General features: G+C 41.9%; 3 protein-coding genes across 3 annotated transcripts; all 3 read right to left on the bottom strand.

The window, feature by feature from the left end:
• Positions 1-9,681: 9,681 nt before the first annotated feature.
• LOC121188747 (transmembrane protein 182-like) lies at positions 9,682-14,439 on the bottom strand. Its single transcript, XM_041048613.1, has 5 exons — positions 14,126-14,439; positions 12,870-12,999; positions 12,451-12,549; positions 11,863-12,000; positions 9,682-11,542 (listed from the first exon to the last, which is right to left on the bottom strand). Exons 1-5 carry the CDS (start codon positions 14,297-14,299, stop codon positions 11,322-11,324), a joined length of 762 nt encoding a protein of 253 aa, XP_040904547.1. The 5' UTR covers positions 14,300-14,439; the 3' UTR covers positions 9,682-11,321.
• A 413-nt stretch (positions 14,440-14,852) lies between these two features.
• Positions 14,853-21,536, bottom strand: LOC121188746 (sodium/hydrogen exchanger 2-like). The gene is made up of 13 exons (XM_041048612.1): positions 21,290-21,536; positions 20,449-20,671; positions 19,880-20,120; positions 19,537-19,787; positions 19,209-19,426; positions 18,876-19,072; positions 18,649-18,738; positions 18,406-18,476; positions 18,096-18,230; positions 17,703-17,799; positions 17,384-17,512; positions 16,944-17,007; positions 14,853-15,205 (listed from the first exon to the last, which is right to left on the bottom strand). Exons 1-13 carry the CDS (start codon positions 21,534-21,536, stop codon positions 15,015-15,017), a joined length of 2,154 nt encoding a protein of 717 aa, XP_040904546.1. The 3' UTR covers positions 14,853-15,014.
• A 900-nt stretch (positions 21,537-22,436) lies between these two features.
• On the bottom strand, positions 22,437-25,457 carry si:dkey-237j10.2 (uncharacterized protein LOC568721 homolog). Its single transcript, XM_041047503.1, has 2 exons — positions 25,162-25,457; positions 22,437-24,932 (listed from the first exon to the last, which is right to left on the bottom strand). Exons 1-2 carry the CDS (start codon positions 25,328-25,330, stop codon positions 24,238-24,240), a joined length of 864 nt encoding a protein of 287 aa, XP_040903437.1. The 5' UTR covers positions 25,331-25,457; the 3' UTR covers positions 22,437-24,237.
• Between the last annotated feature and the right edge of the window lie 534 nt (positions 25,458-25,991).

Below are 25,991 nucleotides of genomic sequence, written 5' to 3'. Positions count from 1 at the left end.
GAAGACAGAATCAGCACTGAACGTTGCCAAAAATGGTGAGATGTTCACTTTCTGATGTCATTCTTTTGTTTAGAAATTTAAAAAAAAATGGAAAAACAACGCAGTCTGTGATCATGAATTTTGATCCGAACAGAAGAAAATAATCTGTTTGTAATTCGAGCTCCTAACCTGAACGTGTTGCATTAGGTGTTGTTTTTTTTTTTTTTTTTTTTTTGTAGTGTCATTTTACAACACTGTCAGGCTTCATTATCAAACACCACACCATACCAGCAGCAAATAGACTGCTCTTACTGTATTTTGAGGATTAATACATCTGGACCAGCTAAAAGCACAGAGGTGGCCCCTGAGGTTTAAATGGGCCAAAAGAATTACCACCGTTAGCGGACTAAAAAGACCTGCAGGCTTTCTCCCATTATCACTTATATCCTGAGGAATGAATATAAAGACACTAAAAACAGCCTCACATCACGTCCCTTGAGAGTTACAGCATCAGCTGGCTTATTTTCATTGCCTTTTTGACAGAAGATTAGTGTATCTATCACCAGTGACTGAGCATCCATGTGATATCTTGCCAAAATATCACCCACATTAATCCTGACACCTTCACACAGGAATCTATAACGGTCCTTTAACAGATAAACTGAAAAGAAAAAAGGCCAACATAAAAATACTCAGATTATTTAATAATAATAAAAGTAACACTATAATAGAAGACATTTTATTTTCATACATCATGAATCAGATGTACACTTTTGTCTGGAACAGACCGTCTTATCTAGTTGGCCGGAGAGGAGAGCCTTTATTAAAAGAATATCTCAGAGATGTGTGTGGGGCGGAAGTCACCTCTGAGTGTACGGGGGTTAGCACAACAGCTCAGACCTCCTGCACTCTTTCATCTGGCTGTTTCAACATCCCTCCATCCCCGCCGCCCCTTCCACCTCTTCCACTGCACTCTCTTAAACAAATCCTCTTGTTTCTGACAACCTACTAACTCTTAAATAAATCCTGCCCGATGTGAGATCCCAGCCGTTCCCTCCTGACCCAGACAATACCCCTCCGAGTACACACACACACACACACACACACACACACACACACACACACACACACACACACACACACACACACACACACACACACACACAACAGAGCTCCGGGTCAGAACTGTGACCTATCCAGACTTTGACCTGTGTGGGTGAAACAGTCAAAGTCCTTGTGGACTTAAAAGTCCTCTTGGCTTTTAAAACCACAGTCTCTCCTTTACTTTCTTTTCTCCTCCTCTCCTCTTCCTCGCTCGCTCTCCTTTCCCTCCAGCCCCTCTGGAGACTCAGTGATAACCAGGGTAGACGGGAGGAGGAAGGGAGCGCAGGAAAGAGGGATGGAGGGAGGGGGAGGAGAGTGGTGAGAGGGAGTTGTGATGTCCCGACTCAGGGATATTTAATCCTCTCTGTGAGGGGCGAGCGTCTCTCTCCCTCTGTTTGGCTTTGGGAGATCAAAGAGGCAGTTCAGATCCTGGCAAGATCGCTCGCTCTCTCCTCCTGAGTGGACCAGAGACTCGCACAGACACACACACACACGCTTAAGTACTTGGGGTGACTGGCGAGGATGTCGGTGGTGGTGGTAATGAAGCAGTGATTGATGGGACTTTATGCGTCTTTACCGCACTGTCTTAAAACCACCAGTATATGAGCACACTCCAAATAAAATCAAATCTGTGTGCGGAAAAAAAATGAGAAGAAGCCCCACGTTTGGGTTGAATTTTTTTTCTCTGTCTCCGTAGAGTTACGCTAGTTTAAAAGTTAACTTCTTGTTCGAAGAATCTTTGTACTCGAGTGTGCTCCCGCTGAGACTCACACTCGTCCTCAGGTGGGATGTATGTGTTAAAACAAACATACCTGGAGTTGCAGTGAGTATAGTGGTATTTTCATTCATCCGCAGTCTGAGAACACACCAAATGTAATTTTCTTTCAGAGTATACAGTTGGCTTTGGGCCAAGACCATAATGCTAATGTGGATACTTTTTTTTTTTTTTTTTTGGCCCTCCACCCACACTAAATTAATAATTCATCCACTAGAAACAGATTATTTGAAAAATGTTTTAAAAAGTGGAGAGTTTTGAGAACACTGATGTACGACTGGCTTATGATTTCAGGAATCTTATCGTCATATGGTCTACTTGTAGCATGTCAACCAAGCATCAGTTTGACCTCGGCTTGTGACCTCTGTTTCATGTCTCTCTCTCTTTCTGCTCTCATCCTTTCTCTCTGTCCTATATTTCTTGGCCGTGTCTACTGTCAAATAATAGTGGAATGCTCCCCCTAAAATAAAATCCATGATGCCAAGCTGCCGGACCACACATTCCTGAGAGACCTCGTGTTTTCCGTTTTCGCCTTTAGGAAACGAAATTCTGTTGAAGTCCAGGTAATTCTTAGGGATTCAAGGTCAATCAGTTTGATACATAAGGTGTTAGGTGTTGGTCCATAACATCAGATAAATTCCTACAGACTTGGCTCAGAGTTAAACATGTTAAACTACTCAGTGGATGTACACAGGCGGAGAGCTTTATTGTTGGATGCAATAATGTCTTTGTCATGTAATGCCTAAAATGAGTTTCACACCCGTTGCCGTAGAACTCCTGCCAAGTGTTTATAATATTACTTGAAAGATACTCTGTGAGTCATGAAGTGAGTACATTTCAGCGCTTTCTGTTTCATCACCCTGGAGGAGTTTGTTAACAGTGGGAGCTGTAAACCGTATAGTTGGCGATAACAAAAGTGATGATTCCAATGTTTCCTTTCTATTTGTATTTTAATTTTATACCAATCCCCTGAAACACACACACACACACCCTCATGCACTTACACACACAAATGTAAACCCACGGCTCCCCTGCCACTCGGCTTCTGAGGTTTGCAGGTCTCTGATAGGAAGCCTCTGAAATGGAAAAGAGATAAGAGTAAATAAACAAATAAATACAATAAAAACGAATTTGTGCTGGTTCAGTGCACACAGAGGGAGAGGGGGAGAGGGAAATGGAGGGAGCGCACTCTGCAAGGCCTGACGACAAACCCCACAAAGATGCATTCTCAATAAAGCAAAGCAAGGTAAATAGCTAAGTGAATTCATGCAAGTTCCATTTATTCAGTGAAATCTGTGGAGACTTTGCACTGATAGAGAGAGACACCATTTGGCTCTCTAACAATGGAACTATCAGTTACTGTCTCTCTGTGCTCCCTCGATATGATCTCTGTCCATTTTTATACAACTGAATTGCTCCAAAAAAGGCATTTTATTTCCATCACAATAAAGTTATTTGGTGTTGTCAGCTAATTCTCTATGGCATAACGAGCTTTCTTTCAGCTCTTGTCGATACCTTTGCGGAGGAACCGCGTTAAACCAAATGTTCTGCACAGCCAATCTGCCTTTAAAGCAGTGCCACTGGCTTTGATGTGCACCCACACCAACACACCACTCCAGCAGCCTTTCTTCTCAGATGTTGCTTAATTACACTATCATAGTCTGTTAATTACCTTATCAGTGCTGCATAATCCCATGGTCAGCGTCTGAATGTATCAAAGCAAAGCAAGTCTCTTTCATGTGCTTTTTTATTTGGTTCTGATTAGTGAATTCAGTGGTTTAGGTTTGCAGATGAAGTTAGTTATTTTTACTAACAATTAATGTCTTGAGGAGAAAATAGAAATAGGTGTTTGTTCTATTTTGTTTATTTAGTGAAGAAGTGCTCCGCTAATTCTAATTGTTCCCCCAGAGAATTAAGCATGTGTCACAGGAGTAATAAAAACAAAGCAAAGCGCTGGTCTGGTTCGTAGATGTGATGCTAAACAAACAGCTCAGCTTTTTTGGAAATGTGCTTATTCGCTTTCTTTCTGGGAATGAGAGGACTGATGCCACTGTAATGTCTGTACTGTCAATTTAGAACTAGAGGTGAGAGGCAGTTAGCCTAGCTTAGCATAAAGACTGGAGACAGGGGGAAACAACTAGACCACCTCTGTAAACATTAAAAAAAAGATGGGTGCACACCTCTAAAGCTTAACATTTTGTATCTTGTCTGTTTAATCAATACACAAAAAGAAATGTAAAAACCACAAATTGCTATTTTACAAACAACAGTTTTGCTCCCTGTAATTCAGTCCTGTATCTCTGACTATAGTGCGGGTTGCCAGATGCTGTACGGTTTTTCAGTACAGTCTTTGGTTTTGGTCTCTGTACATTTACAGCTGAACCAAAGCTGGAACCTTGGCTGTGCCAACAAGAGAGAATCTGTGCACAGTCACTGCGTCGACTGTTGTTAGAAAAGAAATAACTTTATTTTTATATTATCACACTTATTGTGTATGGTTAAAATTTAGATTCGATGTGCAACTCACTGAGCTTTAGAGCTGCTACAAGTTTTTATGCTAATCTAGCGAACACTTCCTGAAACCAGCTCTGTACTTGATGCACAGGCATGAGATTTATGTCAATTCTTTGCATCTTGGAAAAGAAAGCATATTATCCAAATGATGTGCTGCTACACTGAAAAAAATGTTTTGTTGAATTTACTCAATTTTAATATTGAAAGTGGTTGCACGCAATACACTCATCTAAATCCAGACATATATTGTTATTGTGTTTTGAATTAAATTGTTTTATTCTACATATGTAAAATATATTAATTTAATTCACAATTTTATTTAAAACAATCAAAATGATGTGGGGGTGGCCGACAAACCCGGTATACAACAATGAGTTATGGCAATGTGGGGCAATTCCCAATTCTATTTTATTTGACAAAATTAGAGTCTTGTTCAAAAACTTCACAATAAAAAAATGCACATTGGGCCAACCAGAAAGATAAATGTAAGCAAAAAGGGGGAAAAAAATTCTCAAGAGCACTTCTCACGAAGAATCAAAATAATACAGAACAAAAGAATTCGCTCTAAACTGCCTTTCTGGTTATACCCTTAAAGTTTGGGCCCATGGCAGGAGCTATAATCTGGAGCTGTGTTCAGGAGCTGTGCTTCTCTCCTTTAGGCTCCGGCCACCACAGCCTCCTCACTTTTATACTGGTGGACTGCGCCAAGAAATCGATAACAATTATCCCTTCCAGCACACTTACAATACTAAATAACATATTATCAAATATAAGTTCAGTTAAACTTACTTTAAAAACGCATATTTCTTTTTAAACAAGATACTTATACAAGTCATTTCACCACAAAAGACAAAACACCCCTCCCACTCTGCCACACTTGGTTTCTTCCCCTGTGAACCCCTCCAGCCGCTCCAGCTCAGGTTTGGCTGTTCCTGGTCTGACAGAGGAAGAAGTGCAACAAAGGAGACAGGTCAACACAATTTAAATTTAAATTCAATAAATCAAATACACGATCACAGTGTGACTTCTCTCCTTCACCCCCTCCTCCAAATGTTCATACCACACACATCATCATGACAAATTAGCTAACCACAATATATGAATTACATAATGAATTGAAGTAAATTAAACATACATTTAGTTAGAATTACTAAGGAAATCAGAGTAACAAATACTCAGAACCACTTTCAATATTAAAATTGAGTAAATGCAACAAAACATTTTTTTCAGTGTAGTTTCCGTGTTGATTTGCAAAACTAAACAGTGTGTCCATGACATCTCGAGGCAAAATGATAAGAGTGGTCATTGCAGGTGTGCAAATCCGTACTGAGCTGTGTTGGAGCTTGTTACATGTTTGTAGCTGCAGAGAAGCACGAAAAACAATGTATAGCTTTAAAATTAAAAAAAATTTTCTCACAAAATCGTAATCCTCTATGTTGGAATTATGGGCTGACTGTGAACGTGTCTTGACTGGCATCTGTATGTTTACCTTGAGTGCATCTGATGTGTTGCATATGTGTCGATTTTATCTTTACACAGTTCTGCTTCAACATGGAGACGGTAATTAAGAAATAATTGGAGGGGCTAGCAAAATGTTTCTCAAGCGTGGAAGATGCATGCGTAAATGTTAATTCCACTCAGAATATGTTAACGTATGCACAGATGTTAATGTAGACTCCACGTTGGGCTCTTGTGTTGTGCACCTGAGTGCTTTCCCAGCGCGCATGTGTTCTTCCCCTCAGCTCAGCCAGCAGCCTACTGGATCTGTCAACTTGGGGAAAATTTCCATTTTGGAGCTAACTCCGCAGCCTTTTGATGGATACGTCTTGCCGACTTTTATCTCTCGGTGCGTCTGCAAACTAATTAATATTTTTTTTCTCTCACTCTCTCTCCCCTTCAGGCAAATATTTGTTTCCTCAGAAGTGAGCGTGGGCAAACCTTCCTCACGGCTCCATATGCTGCCAGCTGCCAATCAAGCGGGATGGAACCCTGAAACTAATCGCAACCCCCTCCTCCTCCTCCTCCCTCCTCTGTCTCCTCTTCCTCTCCTTCAGCAGAAATGAAAGAAGTTAGGGAGAAGACTAGTGTGTGTGTGTGTATGGGGGGGGGGGTTTAAAGGAAAATAAAGACATACAGTTGAGAAGAAGAAAAGAGGCAGTTGAGACACAAGCCCAAAGCAGTGTCTCCTCAGTTCTGTCTGTCCGCACTGAGCTCTTCATGCTTGTCTTTATTCTTAAGCTCTTTGTTTGTCTTTGACTTCATTGTATTTATGTATTTATTGTTCAATTGGATTGTACTGTATCTGTACTGGATTTGGTTTGTTTGCCGTACAGCTCTGACGGTGAACAGTACGTGTACACAGTGATTTGTGTGTATCTGTGTGGTTTGAGTGTTTCATACTCAGGTAGTGGTGTATGCCAGGTCCACAACACAAACACACAGACAGGGCTAAAACAGCTTTACACCCCCTTGCACATCAGCAGCAAGCGAATTTAGAAGGCAGCAACAAAAAAATGATTGAAGTTGTGTATTATATCAGTCACACTGCTGTATTTACTGAGGAGTTTGGTTCTTAATCTGCCAGCTCTGTCGCTGCAGGTGACCTGTGAACCCCAAAGCATAGAGGATCTCTGTAGACAACCGAGGATCTTTGGATCCTGGATGCTTTCCCTAACCCAAGTTTTGTCCCCGTTACACAAAGTGTCCCCAATCATCCACGTCTGTCCCCAAATGTTACATTATGCACACATATACTGTCCAGTCATTTCTGATACATAAACAAAGATAAAAGTGAAATTATATGATGGTTTCTATTATTCTGCCCATAAATAAGTAACAGCAGGTAGTAGCACTTCCCCTCTTGGTGGTGTGTCCGAATAAATTCAAACACAGAGCAGCACCTTGGACTGTACTTCAGCCCTTTTCTTTGGCATTTACTTTACATCCAGTATTTACTTTCTCTAGACTATGCACAACACTACATTCCACCTTGAATTTTTAATGTCTTCACTGTTTACAGCAGTAAAAACAACAGCTGGTGAATTTGCTGTAACATTTCATATCCAGCAGTTTGAACATGTTGGGCACTACACGGGAATGTTTGCACATTCTCTCAGAAGAAAGAGCTAATGATACAATGTCCTTCACTCATTAGTCAACTATTGTATCTTGCCTTTCTGTGTCATAGCTCCTGTCCGTTGTATACATAGCAGCGAGTCATGTACCCACTGTTCGCTGTCTCCCTGCTGCTATCATCAGAGTATGTGCGTGTAAGTGATCCTGTCTTTGTGAGGTTAATTGAAGGCAGGAGCTCTGACTGTCTGAGCCATAATCTGTCTGCATGAACAGTGTGTATGTATGTATGTATGTGTGTCTGTGTGTGGTAGGAGGGGTGGTGTTTGAGGGGAGGGATGTCTTTAATAAGACCACACTAGTTATTTATACAAAAAAAAAATTGAAAAAGAAACACACACAGCAACTATTCTTTATCCCTCCACCTGCTCCCTCTCTACCTCGACTACACTCCCCAGTACAGATTAGCAGTGTGTGTGTGTGTGTGTGTGTGTGTGTGTGTGTGTGTGTGTGTGTGTGTGTGTGTGTTGGGGGGTGGTGGGGGTGTTCCTGGGGATTTGGGGTATACAAAAGAAACAAAAAAAAGCAAGAGTGATGCCATAAGGCTTGCTATTCTCTCATATCAGCTCTTATCAGGGCAGTCATTTTTGACAGGAGAAAAGCCTTTATCTGGGAGAAACTGTGTCCGTCTGGCCCTGCACACAAGCACACACACACAAAGAGCCACGCTCAGGGCCTGGCGGGCTGGAGCTCACACACACAGAGCAGGTAATCGGCTCACTAGTAGAGTTAGGGGGTTACAGAAAGGACGGAAAGAGCTCTCACCAAGTGTATCCCCCCTCTTTGACTGGATTAGAGCCCACCAGTATTCAGTCCAGGTGCTCTGGAGGACGGAGGGGTGAGGAATCCGCCTAGGGTTAATTTTCCCTACCTGGTGTGAGACCACGTCCTGCTGTTTGGTGTCTGACACATCGCATACACAGGACCTTTAGCAAATATGGAGACATTATCAGCGAATAATGCTGCCACATCACAAAATATCCACATCCGTGCATATGTATCCACACATACACACACACACACACAATTCACACTCATTACCCCTAATCAACAAGACATATGCTCTTTGGGTTCCTTGGGTCTGTTGGGGTTAATTTGCAAAGCATTTATTACTTTATTATCATGTCATGTCTTTATTCACGTGATGCTCACTATGCCATATGCATAATATTATAATGCCATTATTGCTGACACTTCAAGTGCAAGATTATTTCTTCCTTAAATGAAGTGATAGTGTGTTTCCATTGTTGTGGATGACAGGGGAGGAGACATAAGAGTTAATTAACTATGATTAGGAAGAGCTACAGTCATTGAACAAGCCAGCGTTCTAGCTCAATACTCTGCTCAGTAATTGCTTCCTTTCCTTCCCTTTCCTTTCCTTTCCTTTCCTTTCCTTTCCACTCGTTGCTCTCATATTCTCTCCTCTGTCCATCCATTCATGGAAGAGTCAGTCTCCTTTTGAAGAGGAGAGCTGGACAGCCCTCTGCTGGCTGACTGCGGTAATTCAATCACTTTGGTGAGTCAAGTAAACATGATGGCAACTGTTTATTGAGGTTGTGAATAAAGGTTAATGAGTTTGGTGTGACAAGTATATTTTGCACGACCTCAAAATGATGAGCGTCTTTCAACCCTGACACTTCATCTTTTTTGTCTCTCTCTCTCTGTAACAGCGTCTGTGTGTTACTGCTGTAGTGAGTCTTCACGTGTCTTGGCTCATCCATGACTGTTGACATCTCGATCCACAAGACATCAGGCCAAAGGATGGTGATGATCAAAGCTGTCGTTTTTGGTCTAAAGCAAAACATGTTAACAAAGTGTTTGCCAGATTTCTCTTAAAGTTGCTGTGGGTTATGGCGCAGTCAAATTCTAAACTCAATCAATAGGTTGATCAGTAGATCTAGTGTTGAGCACATTCATGCCTTTCCAAGGTTTCACCCTTTTTGATTTTAATGACCCTGTAACTTTTCATCCACTACCCTCAGGATAAACACAACATTTTTGTTCCCAAAGTTCCCAAAGCCAAGTTAAGTTGTAGTGAGTGTTGTATAAGGCAGCTCTAACCGTTCCAGCTCTGTGTACCACAGTGAAGTGAAGAACAAAACAGGCAAGAGAACAGAACAGAATAGAAACAGAAAGGTGAAAATGATGGTTTATTTTAAAACATGTCATTTCAAATATTTTGCTTTTACGGGAGAAAATCTTAATGGGTGAGAACTGTTTGGATAATATACATTCCCCTTGTTTGATTAAAAAAAAAAAAAAAACCCTCACTAGTCCTAGTGAGTGACTACGAATACTGGTGAGAGGCACACACCACAGAAAATACTGTATATCACATATAATCACACATTTACCGATAACAAAAGAGCAGAGCTGCAACGTACCAAATTTAGAGGGCATCCTCTGACACCGCAGCTCGGTAAAGTCAGCAGATCTATAGCATGTGATGGCTACGGTGCTATATTACAGTATTACTTTCAACATAAGTTACATAAGTCAGACCTGGGATGAGCGCTGTATGTGGATATTTCAATAATTAACGATGGCGTGTGATCACAGTGTGTGTGTGTGTGTGTGTGTGTGTGTGTGTGTGTGTGTGTGTGTGTGTGTGTGTGTGTGTGCTCGCATAAACGTGTGTGTTTGATCAGTGAGGGCTTTGAAGCAAACATGCCCCCCGCAACAGCACTACTCCACACTCTCCACAGTACAGCAGATGAAAGCTCATATGTGTGACTGCGAGTCCACTTGCTCGTTTCCACATGCTGCCCATTCAGGCCAATGAAAAAGGAGGATGATCTAATATTGTGGCAGTTATGATACAATTGCAAGTCTGTCTTTCCCCTTTGGATAACACAGAGGAAAAGACAGAACCCCCAGAGAGGTGTGGGAAATTTTGTGTGTGTGTGTGTGCAATGTATATGTGTCAATAAAGTGTATATATTAGAAGCAGGGGTTTCTAAATTTAATGTTTACATGTAGGGTTGGATAGAGAAACATGATACTGTGAGGCAGAGAAGAGAAAGCATAAAGATTTGAACGAGGGAGTGAAATATGATTGGGGTGAAGGAGGCAGGTGGCCGGCTCTGCTGTACACCCACCAAACCCACAAACAGCTGTTCATTTCTCAAAGCCCCCTTGTGCCCCCCCTCCACACACATCAATTCTTCCTCTGTCCCCCCTATATCCACATCCATCCTTCTCCTGCTCCACCCCCACCCTCTATCCAAACCTACCACCACTTCTGTTTCCAGTCCATCCAGCCATTCCTCCCTCCCACCTCACTCCGCTCCAGCTAGCCTGCTCTGATCGTGTGCCAAAACCAGGACAGGGGACACAGCTGGTTCACCCATGCATATCTCACCTTCCGCTCTATGGATTCATCATTTGCAGCATTAATAAAAACAGCAATTGGTAGAATGACAGGAGGATGATGTTGATAGGAAGAAATATTTATATTCACAGAATTTTGCTCAGAAAACGTCTTAGTCTTTGGACATCTTTTACCAATCCTCAAAACCAGTGTAATATTCATATTTCATCGCTTTGATCTTATAAACTCTACCACTGACCTATTGTGGTATTATTATTATTGAGTAGTTGGTGATTTTTATGAAAATCAAGCAAAGCAAATGATAGAAAACTGCCACACCAAACCAGTGTCTCTGACTGCTACCACTACATAACACCCAAAGGGTGGTGCTGTAATGTTGGTCGTTTCTTTCCAGCCAGTATTTACATCCCACAAGTGTGCCACTGAGTCCCTGTGCAGGACGTAAAAAGGTCAGTCCGCTCTTCTCCTACGGGCCAGATGGTGAGCTCACTTGCTGGCACGCAGCGCCCGGCCCACCATCATGAAGACCAGCCCAGAGACGAGCTCCAGAGGCACTCCAGCCGCCGCCACCATGAACGACAGGCCGTAGAGCACTGAAACCTCTGCATCTGGACATGTCTCTCCTCTCTCCTGCAGGATGTAGCGCTTCACATCCACCACCTCCATCCACAGCACGTAGAGAAGAATCATGAACAGGAACAAGCAGGCTGTGGACGGATATAGAAAATGTCAGGAAGACACAGAGTTTATCACTGGTGTGAGTAACACCAGAGGAATGCAGCCCCTACTCATCTCTACTGTTACCACGGTAGCAGTGTTTACATGTGCTGCTGTCACTGTGACAGTGCTGCAGAGAGTGTGTTGGGTAAGTACTTGTAATGTGACAGGTATGAACAGCTGACAGCAGCTACGGCTGCAACATGTGTTTGTGTCTGTACATTCACCTAATCCCCTGGCAGTATATTTCACACCGCCAACGCAATGGCTATGAACTCCACACGTATACATGCAGTAGTTTATATTTTACCGGCTGCGACGAGGAAGGCTCCACCCAGCTTGTAGAGTCGGTGGCTGATGAAGGGGACACCACAGACCAAGAGGAAGCCTCCAGTCAGGGCTGAGACCAGCCCGAGGATTATCAACACGGTCCAGAAACCCCGAAACACTGCAAGAAACACAGTCAGGCTGCATTCAGAGCAGTGGACCTGTCTGCGTATTTAGGGTCATGGCAAACACTGAGGAGGTGATGTCCTCAATATGTTTTACAGCTTACACATGATGGGTGCTTTGAAGCCAGATACAACTACTTCTACACTTAAACTGGAGTGCCTTTAGGCTAATGAATAAATAAAAGATTCAGTATTTCTCCACTAGAATTGTATTACTGGCAGGGTGGTGACAGCTTTGACATAGAATTCAGATCTTCATATTTGGAAATGAAATATTAAGAAAATATTGAGCAACAGCAGAAATATTAAAAATCCAACAAATTTTTAAAAAATGTGGCTGGGTGCTTTAGCTATACTGTTAGTTGCAGTTGCAATGTGCATATATGTATGTGTGCAAGTGAGAAATTGTGAAAATACTTGCATGTGTTTGTGACTCTGTGAATTACCTGCTGTAGGATCATAATTTGGATGAGGCACCTGTCCGAGCGCGACAGGCAGAGGGAAGAGGTAACCATGGATGCACACCTTGGACTCTGGCTGGTTTGCTACAGTTAAAAGAAATGTGAATGATGAAAAAATGAAAAAAAAAAAAAATCTTTTAAGGCTCAAAAAGAACCTTCAAAACCAAAGAAATAATGTGGTTTCAAAAGGGAAAAATAAGAGAAAAGCCAGAAACACCCCATAAACTGAGATAAATGCCAACATAGTTCTTTTACTTCTTCTCTCCTCCTGTATATTTTCTGTCAAACATCCAAATTATAGACATTTTTCTTTCCTGCACTTGTTAACATGCTGAGCATGAGACATGCGACCACATTGGACGAGCCCCAACAAAAACCGCCTTGCAAGAAAGTTTTTTACGCACTGAAGAGAGTGGCCACGACTGCATGTGTTGCGGGCTCCACCTGAAACACACAGCGCCAGAAGAAACCTTCATGGTGGAGGGTGAGAGAGGAGGGAGGAGAATCAGTGACTGTTCTCACTTCCAACTGGATCTGAAGAAAAGAAAGAGATTGCGGACAAACACAGATAGACACTCAAATATCTCAAGATGGATGGAACTTAATTTCTGTCAGCATTGTCAACACATGTCTGCGTTAGCTGCTCTGTGTGAGTCTGTGCTTCAGTGGTGTCACGGCATCAAACGTGGTTCTGATTATGGCCTGCTGGTCTGTGAGGTTTTCAAGGGGAACTTATGAAACACGCATGAGTGATACTCTCCACTTGCTTGTCAAAAATATGATTGATGGCACTGAATAACACACGGCAACTTTAATCATCCTCTTTTATTGAAAATGAAAGACTTTGTTGTGCTGTGATGTTAGGGAGGAGTTCACAGGGGGACTGGCTTTTATAAATATATCCCTTACTTTGCATTTTGTGGACTTTCTCACAAATGTAGTGTGGAAAAAAAAACTGGAAAATTAAAGGGGCAGTACACTGATTTTGTACTACACGTGAAGGCCAGTGGACTCGTCGTGGGGAGTCCTATCAGCCTGTGAAAACAGTTGTAGCATGGTGGTGGAGCAGCACGTTAAGGTCTGAGAAAATTCATAATATTTTGTCTTGGGAGACTACTATAAAATATTTGCATGCTAACATGCCAAACTAATACAGGCAACACTGGGCTGAAATGTGGCTTCACAGAGCCAGTAGCATGGCTGTAGACTCTTAATCTGGCTAACAGAAAGCCTGTGTTGCAAACTGAGGGCATAGGGTTTGGTAGACGTGGGATGGTCTAATGAAACAAAGCTATCAACTGCATCATGGGAGAGTTTTTGAAGTCAGATTAAAAGTGAGGATGTCTCAGTCTCTGTTGCGTTGATTTTGTTGTTCTTTTTCTAATCTGTCTGTCCTGTGGTAATGCAATACTAAATCACTTTAAATACTCTAGTGGCATACCATGCAACCCACTGTCTGCACAGCACCTGATCAGGTTCCACACTGGTCTTTTTGTGGTTATCACATGTGATGTTTCACTGTTAAAAATAACACTGCTGTGACTGGTATTATATGCATTTGTTTAGCTGGAGATCACCAACCAGCTATAACAGCCAGCGGCAAAGTTTGCATTTGTTTAGTGAACGTGGACGATTACGTGCACACATGTATCTGTCCTACCTCACTCCCATTGGCATCATTTTCCCCTGTCAGGGTTGTTTGTGTCGGCCATGTATATGGTCCACAGTTGTCACTGGCCACCAGCCAGTAGTCTGTACCGAAGGCCAGGAGGAAGCACAGGGTCCCCACTGCCCCAAAAATCCCCCCAGCCAAGGCTGCGGCTCCCACCCTCATGACTCCAGCCTGAAACCTCCTTCACTGTGCCCTTTCTCCTCAGCTTTCAGTCCTCAGGTCAGTGACTCCTCCGCTCCTCACTGGTGTCCACTGTGCAGCCCTCTGCCCAGCCCCAGTCCTAAAGAAAACAGTCTGGCTCTCCCAGCCACTCCCTGGCATGCTGGGAGCTGCGGGGGAAAGAAGCTACAGCAACTGAGGAGGTCAATCGGGGGGACAGGAGTTATTTTAGGAAGGCTGTCCTTGTCAAATTACCAGTGGGTGTGCGGTGCATTTATAAAGAAGACAAGGAGAGCCAGGACTGGTTTGTGTGTGTGTTACAATGTGGACAGTGAGTAGCAGCATTTATGACTGCAAGTTATTTCTAAGGTAGGTGTAACTCTTGGAGAGGCACTTTGAAAATGAATTAGACTGGAGACGTAAATGACCCTCAAACCTCCACCAGAGCTGTTCAAGAGGTGAAACATGGAGCCAAGGAAAGCTTTATTGTAGCTGGCAAACACTCAAAAGGATAAAACCTGAAGGTGAATTATTTAATCCATTTTAACAATTTTAATTGGAGGATGTCCATGAAATTGCTAAAACCTTTCATCAACCCAGCCTTGCACCCAACAAATAGTAACTTATTACTTTGCAGAGTCATTCTGAAATGCTGAACACATTGAATTCATTGCTTTACATTTCTTTTCCCCTCTTTTTCTTTCTCACTGTCTTGTCCTCACTGCTGCTTCTCGTTCTCCAAAACAAAGCTGAGTTGTTTCTTAGGGGCTCTTCCCACGGGTGCTTGATGTTGTGGAGAGATCTGATCCTCTCTGGCAGCTGAGGATTTTGGATCCACTGGCCCAGTCTGAGCTGAGGCTGTGGGGACCGATGAATCCTGGAGAGTGGGCCTCGGGCTTATGGAGCACACTGGCGAGAGAGGAGAGGCTAAAGTGGGCTCGAGAGCCACATTGTCAGAAAGAGCCACACCATGGTTGTCAGGGTCAAAGGCAGAGAAGAGGAGCGATACAATCTGATGGCATGTCTACACTGAAAAAAATGTTTTGTTGAATTTACTCAGTTTTCATATTGAAAGTGGTTGCACGCAATACATTCATCTAGACATATTTTCTAAGTTGACTGTACTTAATATTTTTGAGTAATTTCAAACAAATTATATAAGCAGTTTCAGTACAAAAATTGAGTATTTGTTACTCTGATTTCCTCAGTAATTCTAACTAAATGTATGTTTAATTTACTTAAATTCATTATGTAATTCATATATTGTGGTTACCTAATTTGTTATTGTGCTTTAAATTAAATTAAATTGTTTTATGCTACTGTCACAGGGAGACCCCGTGCACTAAGGTAAGGCACATGTGCTACACATGTGCCTTACATGTGCTCTTTCTCAGGTAGAGTTTATCAGACTGTTGATCCTGGTGTGAACTGCTGGTGGTGATGTGTGTGGTATGAACATTTGGAGGAGGGGATGAAGGAGAGAAGTCACACTGTGATCGTGTATTTGATTTATTGAATTTAAATTGTGTTGACCTGTCTCCTTTGTTGCACTTCTTCCTCTGTCTGACCAGGAACAGCCAAACCTGAGCTGGAGCGGTCTATTTGGTTAAATAGAGGGGTTCACAGGGGAAGAAACCAAGTGTGGTAGAGTGGGAGGGGTGTTTTGTCTTTTGTGGTGAAATGACCTGTATAACTATCTTGTTTAAAAAGAAATATGTGTTTTTAAAGTAAGTTTAACTGAACTTCTATTTGATAATATGTTATTTAGTATTGGGATTATTGTAAGTGTGCTGGAAGAGATAATTGATATTGATTTCTTGGTGCAGTCCACCAGTATAAAAGTGAGGAGGCTGTGGTGGCCGGAGCCTAAAGGAGAGAAGCACAGCTCCTGAACACAGCTCCAGATTATAGCTCCTGCCATGGGCCCAAACTTTAAGGGTATAACCAGAAAGGCAGTTTAGAGCGAATTCTTTTGTTCTGTATTATTTTGATTCTTCTTGAGAAGTGCTCTTGAGAATTTTTTTCCCCCCTTTTTAACTTTCTGGTTGGCCCAATTTGCATTTTTTACTGTAGAGTTTTTGAACAAGAATTTTGTCAAATAAAATGGAATTGGGAATTGCTCCACACTGCCACAACTCATTGTTGTATACCTGGTTTCTCGGCCACCCCCACATCTACATATGCATTTTGATTGTTTTAAATAAAATTGTGAATTGAATTAAAATATTTTACATATGTAGAATAAAGCAATTTAAGTTAAAGCACAATAACAAATTAGCTAACCACAATATATGAATTACATAATGAATTTAAGTAAATTAAACATGGGCTTAGTTAGAATTACTAAGGGAATCAGAGTAACAAATAATTTTTGTGCTGAAACTGCTTACATAATTTAATTGAAATTACTCAACTTAAAAAATATGTCTGGATTTAGATGAGTGTATTGAGTGCAACCACTTTCAATATTAAAATTGAGTAAATTCAACAAAACATTTTTTTTCAGTGTACTGTGTTATTTTTTTAGTGACACACAAAGAACCTTATCATTCTGCACATGAAAGCCATTGAGACCTTCATCCAGAGGTTGGAAGGAGAACATGCATTTAATATGTATTTTTTACACACAGTGTCTTTTGCACTTTACCTGTGTGAGATCTGCTGAGTCCTGCTCTCACTCTGTGTGATCCATCGAACTCTCTATCCTCCCGCTGTCACAATGGAAACACAGTGAAATGTTTTGGGGGTTTTTTTTCCCAAACTCATTACATCAAAAATAGCTAAATGACATATTGCCACCTCCAAGATACTTTTCTTGAAATAAAGGTTAAATAAAGCCGTGTTTAGTCTTATTCAAAACAGGAGAAAAAACAATTAATCCTTTCAAGTTCTACCTTATAAACTTCATGTGGCATTTTCTTTCTGCAGAATGGCTAAAGTATGTTGCATCTTGGAATTAAATTCCACGCATCAAATTATTGTTATTTCCTTTTTTTTTCTTCTTTCAAGAAAAATAAGTCAAAGCAAATAAGGCTTGAGGACAAGTCAAAGTAAATGTACACCTGTGAGTTTACATACATACAGTACCTGTGACCAGTGTGTGATTGCATTATATGTGTATCTCTCTCCCAGACTCTGGTGTCTGTGAAGAGGTCTCCTTGTTTTGTCAATGGTGGTGTCCTGGTGCAGAGTGTGTCTGCTGTAAGCCGGCGTCTGCTGTAGTGAGACCACACACATGAAAGCAGAAATTGGTGAATGCATAGCACATGCCCGTAGTAAGCATGCACTCTTTTCATAATAGTATAAAAAAAACATTAAACTGGTTTGATAACAAAATTTGTTGGTTGGGTGAAAACAGGTTTTCTAAAAGAAATGAATGCTATACAAACCAAAGTTCTGAATTTACCTTATTGTTAAAGTTTTGAAGGTTTCTGGAGAGGATACGCCTGATGCTGTCCATCTCCTCTGGTAAGAGAGGACGACTGTGGGAGCGAGGGTCCACTCTAAAGTGAGATGTGAACATTCATTACCATTTAGCCAAAAACTGTTTCCAACAGTGACATATTTAATCAGTTTCAGTGCTGTAACTGCTTCTTTTGACTTTCAAACCAACTAAAATATTGCTGTGAGGGAATCTCACAAATCTGCTCACCACATTTTTTTCAAGATTTGAAGTAACACAGATAACCATGATGGCCATGAAGCTTTTCTAATGGTTCTCAGGACTCTTTTTGGACTCCTGTAGACCCGGAGATTCTTTATGTGCTGATATAAAGTTAAAAAAAATGTATTTTCTCACAGAGGTGGTGCCTCTTCGTCTCCTCTCTGCTCCCTTCTCTCCAGCTCCTGGTAAACTCTGAGGATGCTGGAGCGAGCTTGGTGGTCCTCACGGATCAGGAAACGCCGAAGGTACTTTCTGTTGAACTGCTCAAACCTCACACACACATAGTTACACACACAACATACGTTAGCTTGGAGTTGACTGTGGAAAGTGATCAGAAACTTATTTGCTGCCATCTACTGGGGATTTCAGGCCCTGTTTTCATGGACATGCTCCACCGCACATTTTATTGGAAACCCATGGGAAAGGTAAAACAAGTGGAACTAACTTGTCTTTCCAGTAGTGCTGTCCCCAGTAACCAACCACATCCTCTATTCCAGCCAGCAGGTGATCAATGAGCTGAGAGGAGGCATGACATCAACATGTTATTCATATATTTTTCCACATGCTGTGTGTCATGATTTGTGTTTCCTAGTGTGATGTGATTCTGTACCATATACCCACAACTCCATCCCTGCATGTTTAACCTATAAAGTGCTTTGAGTGGTCGATAAGACCATTCAAGACTCACCCTGCTGTGGATCTCCTCACTGACAGTGGGCAGAGCTCTCTTCTTCCTCTTCACATCCAGCAGCTCGACCAGAGGTTTTATGGTCATCCCCTGGAAACCAAACTCGACAAATATAAACCAAAAAAAAAAAAAAGTGGCTCATGAAATCAAACACATGCAACACAAATAAATAAATAAATACAGGCAATGGATTTCATCCAAATTCATGTGTGACATTATTCTCCCACCTGTACAAAGACAGTGAAGAGAATGACCACAATGGTTGTTGTGATGAAGAGTCTTTTCTTTGGGAAGTCATCAATGAGGAAGACCAGAGAGAAACAGATTGCCCCTCTCAGGCCACCGTAGGCGATGATGAACTGATCTCTAAAGGTCACAGCATTCCTGCGGAGCTTGTTCACCACAGCAGTCAGCAACAGAACACCTCGAGAGGAGGGGAAATATACTGAACTCTCCATTTTGACAACTGTTTATCAAGCTGCTGGTCAGAGAATCATTGGTAGAAAAAAAAATAATAAAGTGAGCTTGTTTAAAGTGCAGGAGCGATTTTTTAAAGTTACCTGTGGCCCTCCATATGAGGCAGAGCAGCAGGGTGGAACAGACAAAGGGCCAGCTCCACATGTGGACGTCCTGTATGGTGGACACACCCAGGAAGATGAAGATTAAGGTTTCACTCACGCTGCTCCACATCTTCAGGAAGTACTGGATGCTGGTGTTGCTGCGCTCTGACACATTAGCCTCCACATACTGTTTCATGGTGACGGCACAGGTCACAATGCTACAGGGAGGGGACGAAACAAAAACTATAAGACAAAATTCTAATTTGACCAAACAAAACATTTTTAAAAGGAGGTGTTTCAGTTTAAGTTAATATTCAGCAGCACTCACGCCATGATACCAGAGAGATGAAGCATCTCTGAGGTCAGGTAGGACAAGTAGGAGTAGAGGAAGACAAAGAGCGGGGCGATGACCTGGGCTCTGGAGGTGAACCTTGAGGTGAGGGCTGCCACTAGGCCAAAGAAGAGGCCTACAAACAGGCCGCCAAGGCCCACCACCACCACCCTGCACCCACCCAGCAACACATCCACCCCTGACACTGATGGTAGGCGGAGGAAGGACTCAAACAGCTTGTAGAGCACCTTTGGGAGGAGAAGTGTATTACATACAGTATAAAATATGTGTTTTCACACACACCCACGGACATATAAATATACACCACCTCTCCCCTCACCACAGTGACAGCGTCATTGAGCAGCGACTCTCCAAACACCAAGATGTGCAGTTGTTCGTTAACGTGCATCTCCTGGAAGACGGAGAGCACGGCCACGGGATCGACAGCAGCGATCAGAGAGCCAAACAGCAGGCAGTGAAGCAGGGAGACGTCTCCCAGAGAGCTCTGGGCCAGCAAACACACACCATACAGAGACAGGCCGATGCCCAGCACGTTCCATAAGGTTCCCAGCACTGCGTACCTGGAGATACAAACACAATCAGCCGTTTGACTGCATACAGGAATGACGCTGCTTGGCAAGGTGCTCAAGGTAACACCCGGTGCAGCCATATGTTGCAAATCTGCATTAATTCATTTTTTTGTCACTTGGGGGCAGCTTAACAGATTGATACATTTATGACATGTTATCACTTTATAGAGCTGATATGGAGAACATGCTGTTAGCAAACAGTTGTAAAGGTGTGGGGCCAAAACAATGAGCTGACAGACACCAAAACTGCAGTGGAGACAACAGCCAGAGTGTACATAAACACAGTGGTGAGTAACTTTTAAAGCAATGGTTTACCAACCAGAGGATGGTACCAAGATTTTCAAAGAAGAGCCTCCCCGGCAGGAAGTATCCTGCATCCAAGACGATTGGCGGGAGCAGAAAGAGGAAGAAAGCATCAGCGCTGAGAGTCGGGGGAGCGGAGTGACGAACGCCATATATCACACCTCCCACCAGGAGACCCACCATGATGAGGAGACAGCTCTCTGGGACGACTGCAGGGACCCGACCGGACCAGTGGAAACCTGAGGGGCAGAAACACAGAGAAGAACAGATGAAAGGACAGCATAGAAGGGGCTACTGTCATACACATCACACATACATATATATTGTTATAATGAGAGAGCTGGCTATCGACAGGATGCTCATGTTGGTTTCACAGTGTCCAAATACAAAAAAAAATCTCAAAAAATGCCACTACTATGCTTTTTTGTGAACAGCTACAGAGAGAGAAAGTGAAAGTCAGGAACTCAGAACCACTAATGGTGGCTCTGTAAAATGTGGAACAGGGAAATTCTCTTTTATTGTTTACATTACATAAACAAGCTGAATTTTAATTTATATTTTTTCCTTATGTAAGTATAATATATAATAAGTAATCTGGAAGTAATTAAAACTTATATATAACTGAGTTTGGTCAATTACATGAATTTCATTATTGATACAATAGTTAATAGACAAAATAATTTATATAAACTTTCCCAACTCTGAATGTGTGTCACATTGTGTGACTGTAATCTGTCTGAGTCCCACATTTGCAGTTCAGTTTTACACCTATAATATAAATATAACGTCTAACCACCTGTAACATCCTATCAAAGGTTGGCTTCTCATGTATGAGGCAACATAAATCAGAGGCTTACCCAGTTTGGCCAGTGAGGCCAGCATGATCCACAGCACGATCTCAAAGGGAGCCTGCACATGGTGGTAGTCCACGCTGAAAACCCTCAGAGCCATGGGCAGATCCACAGACGGGCCGCCATCGCTGCTGTTGAAGCCCAACGAGGGGGGCTGGTTGTGGGGCTGAGGGAGCTCAGCTGGGGGGGTCAGGCCCAAACATCCCAACAGACAGGCAGAGAGGAGAAGAGAGAAAGTCCACAGAGCAGCCATCCTGCAGCCATGCTGGGACAACAGGAGAGAGAGAGCAGGACAGGGGCTGTGGAGATGGGGGAGGGCAAGCAGCACACACACACACACACACACACACACACACACACACACACACACACACACACACACACACACACACACACACAAAAACAACCTGACCACAACTCATGCAGCTGCTAATGTGCACAGGAATCCCTGAGCTAGCAATGATATCTAACCAGCAGTACAGAGCTCAACACACACACACTCAGTATATAGTGACATATTTTGTTTTTTGATACTGTGAGACATGAAAAAGCTTCTGGGAGTTGGCTCAACAACATTTTTAACACCTACACTTATACTGTGATGGTAGCGTTTAATTTCTCGTGCTGTTGTGGCTTGTTTGATTTTTAATATCCAGCTTTGAGCAAATGTAACTGGGATGATAAAATCAACAGATACCAGACAACACATAATTCAAACAAAGGTTACTGTGTAATGTGGCAAATTATGATGACTGAGATTTTCTTCTGAAATGAACAAATATCTTCTGTTGTGGCAACAAAATGGTTTTAATTTGCAGTCAAGACAATATCTTTGCCTTCCAGTGTCTTGTTATTAATTTCAGGCCTTATCGTCTTTCTGTGTTGTCCTCAGTTTATGTCAGTAAGCTCGCAGTCTAGTCAATTTCATGACCAACATGATGACTGATATCAGAATAAGGCTTTTCCTGTATAATTACCCAATGTAAGGGGCTTAGTGAATTTAGCTGTACAGGTTGTTTACACAATAAATTTCCTCTTAATACTACAAATATGTTGCATGTGCATGTGTTTGTGACTCTTACTCACTTACAAAATTTCAAACAGATGGTATGTGAAAATATTTATTTTTCTTCAGTTTTAAAATCTGTTGCTCCTTTTGGAAAGTTGTTGCACATTCTTCTTCGGTCCAAGGGAACAGATTGAAGCTGAGCTTGTCTTGTTCTAAAGTCTTTTCAATGATGAATTATTAATGAAACAATAACCAGAGATACTGAAAATTAACCAGTTTGCTGTAGCACCGCAGTGCTTTCATATAAGCTCAGGAGATGGTTTTTCATTTGAAACTGAAATTGAATTATTTAAGTTAGAAATAAAATAAGAGAAGGAGAAGCAGTGACAGAATACAGACCAATAAAACTACAGTTCAGAAAAGAGAAAACTATATTAACACTTTGTCATGCTTCTGAGGTTTTTTTTTTGTTGTTGTTGTGAGTAAAGACTCTCTTAAATAAATTATTTATCAGTGACTTATTTATGGGTATTAAGACATTAATAAGAACATTTTTTTTAGGGTGCCAAACTTTGAAAAGTAGGTTTACTCTCTTCTAGCATTTCTATGCTAGAAGAATGACAGCTGCTTGAAGGTCTTACTGGAACACTTAATGAAACAGAGCCATTGTTAGTATTATTAGAAATATAGTGCCTTTCCTATGGTGAAAAGTCAAAATTTTTAAAAACTTGTTCTAAATTTATCAGGTTACTCAGGTAAATGCAAAATTTACCTGAGTAAATCTTACACATATTGTATATATCTCATATCTCATGAGGTTATGGCTTAGTAATCTGTTTTCATATGTTTATTCTGTAACTATGAAATTGTGCCCATGTATTTACAGTCAAAACCTAATACAATTCAGCTACGTGTATAAAGAGTGATATATCATAACATGTTGATAACAGGTTCATATCCACTCTAATGTTTGACAGCATTTGAATTTGACGTTGTTGAGCCTCTAAAATTGATAGTTAGCTTGGCTCTCTGTCCTCAGTGGACCTTTATCACTGTGGACATTTCGACTTGTCCGAGTAGAAAAAGCACAGATGAAACAAACTGACACCTCAAATCTGTTAATTACAGAAAAAAAAATCTCTATGAATCTGTATTTTCTGTATTTTTTTTTACACAGATGAGTTAACTGGCTTAGGTTTCCAAAAAGCAAAGTGTGTCAGTGCATGTTAATGGATCGTCATCACCCTCACTGTGGGAGCTCTGCGAGGTCCAGATGTGACAATCTGTGCTTCACAGGTTACAAATCAACCTTAATCAGGCAGAAGCATCATAAATCTCTCGGCTGTTCCCCTGTCAGTTCATGCTGGACCTCACTGTGACAACTGTATCCCTCATTTAAAAATCAGAATATGAAGATCAATTTAAATCATCAGGTCGGCTGCAGTTGAAATTAAAAATGTAACAGTAGGGTTGTACAATTTCCATCACCCTCAAACAATATACAGCTCTGCATCTCCTGATTTATGTCAATGAGCCACAGCTCAGAAGACCTGTCATTATGTGTATTACAATCAATAATGATTTAATGATTCTTTTATTTTAGTTGATTTACACTCATCCAGTGTGCTGCAGGATCTTACACTGGATTACATTTTGCTTTATAATATTACCCACCTAACACACACATACACACATACAGTACAATAAATTCACTTGACTAGCAGGTAAAGTCAGTGTGGTGCAGTACAACAATCTAACAGCAGATGGCACATGAGAGCAGGCACATTTGAGGTATTTCATCAAGCAAGTAAACAAAGACAATTTATAGATATAGAAAAATAAAAATAAAAGCATGCACTCGATTAGCACTTGTCTCCATTTAACAGTAAAGCTTAACTGATGATTACATGTAATATTGTTGCAGGATGTCTTTATTCATGTTTCGTTACAGGTGAGCATTGTCGGCCTCTGAAATCCTCAGTATAGGGGAGCTGAAGTTGGATGAGCAGGGAGCTAAGTTCTGGGTGCTCAGATAACTAATCTTCTTGTCGGTTTCCCCTCCTGATCTCTCCACCAGACTGGCCTCCAGTGAGGGTGGCCCCAGCAGCTGGCTGCTGGGCTGCGGCGGCGGCACCAGGCCGTGCAGGAGGCTGTTCCCCAGGCAGGAGTTGCATCGAGCCAAGTTTTCAGTCAGGTGCTGCATGTACACTTCTTCCAGCTGTTTCTCCAGCAGCCCATTCAGTACCGAGTTTGACATGGGCTCCAACCCTGATCCTGGCAGATCCAGGCTGGCAGATCCACTGGCCCCCATAACCAGATATCCCTGGTCTGGTATGGATGAAACCTGGTCCCCTTGTGGCTCCTGCTGGGCTGACCATTCTGGATGCCACTGAACTTCAGGTGTGTACCAACCTTGCTGGGCGACTGTGGCTCTCAGTGGGTTATGTGAGATGCGGCCTGAGTCAGCCACCTGTAGGTCTGGGTACTGTTCCAGGAGGCTACAGTCCTCTATGCAAACTACAAAGTCAGGGTCCGGGGTGAAGGCAGGTGAACTCCCAGGGATTGAGAGGCCTGCAGGATCTTGAGGTACCACTCTCAGTCCATGAGTCTGGGTGGAGTCTAACTCTTCCTGGTCTTGACCTGATTACAAAAAATACACTGGTACTTTAGATATTTTCAGTTTAATTTAGTTTTGTTTGGCAGTTTTGCTTTGTGGTACGAGCCCATCAGGAAGATAATTATAAACAAAGGAAGAGCATTTTAGTAAAAAGGAAGCGAGGGCACCAGACTTTTTAAATGAAACCAGTAACCGATAAGTTAAACTTCTCACTACATCAGGCAGTTTATATGTTGATAAGGCTGTTTTTACCTGCTTCAGCTGAGTCTGTCGGTAGGTCTGTAGAGTCTGAGCCGGAGAGTGTACCGTTGAACTGGTCCGTACAGTGAGTGTGTTTCTGCGTTTTGTGATGTTTGGAAGCAGAGGCGTACGTTCTCTCCTCCCTGTAAAGCAGCAATCTGAGAAAACCTTCGGCCAACATGGCACAGGAAGACCGTCTTCTTCTTTGATGTCTCTCTTTTGCTTCTTCTTGTTGTCAGTCAGTTAAGCGCTCATGGCACAGTGTGATGGCGTTTCTAATTGTAAAAGTTCTTCTTGTTTGTTTCACTTCTGCAACTGAGAACTCGTCCCTCCCCCCCACCTTCATACTTCCTTTATTAATCAGTAACTGAAAATCACCACAAGCTGAGGAAAATTAGTATGTTATGCTAAGGGGTTCTCAGATCCTTTACTTAAGTAAACGGCCAATCTAAAAGTACTCGAATATTAGTTTTTACTAATATTCAAGTACTTTTAGATTCTACATTCAAAATCCTACTGAAGTTTCAGTACAGATCATCAGCAAAAAGTGCTTAAAGTACAAAAAGAAAAATAGTCATTCAGTCCTGTGACTGATATGATGTCTATACTAATGTGTCACTGTGTAAGAAGCTTTTTTCTGTTGTAGCCTGGTTCACCAGCTAGTTTTACTACTATGTACAGTTAGGCTGTTTAGTGGTTCCAAACCTAGGGCTCAGTCTCAGGTGTAGTGAGATGCTTAACGGGTTAAGGAAAGAAGAAAAACAAGTTCAGCTACACAAGTTTGTATTCACATTTTTGTTGTTTTCTCTAATCTGTGCTTTTATTGTGAAAAATTGGAGAGT

This window comes from Toxotes jaculatrix, chromosome 10 (genome assembly GCF_017976425.1).
Source record: "Toxotes jaculatrix isolate fToxJac2 chromosome 10, fToxJac2.pri, whole genome shotgun sequence".
Lineage (NCBI taxonomy): Eukaryota > Metazoa > Chordata > Actinopteri > Toxotidae > Toxotes > Toxotes jaculatrix.
The sequence above is the reverse complement of the archived record's forward strand: the minus strand, read 5'-3'. Positions and strand labels throughout refer to the sequence as shown.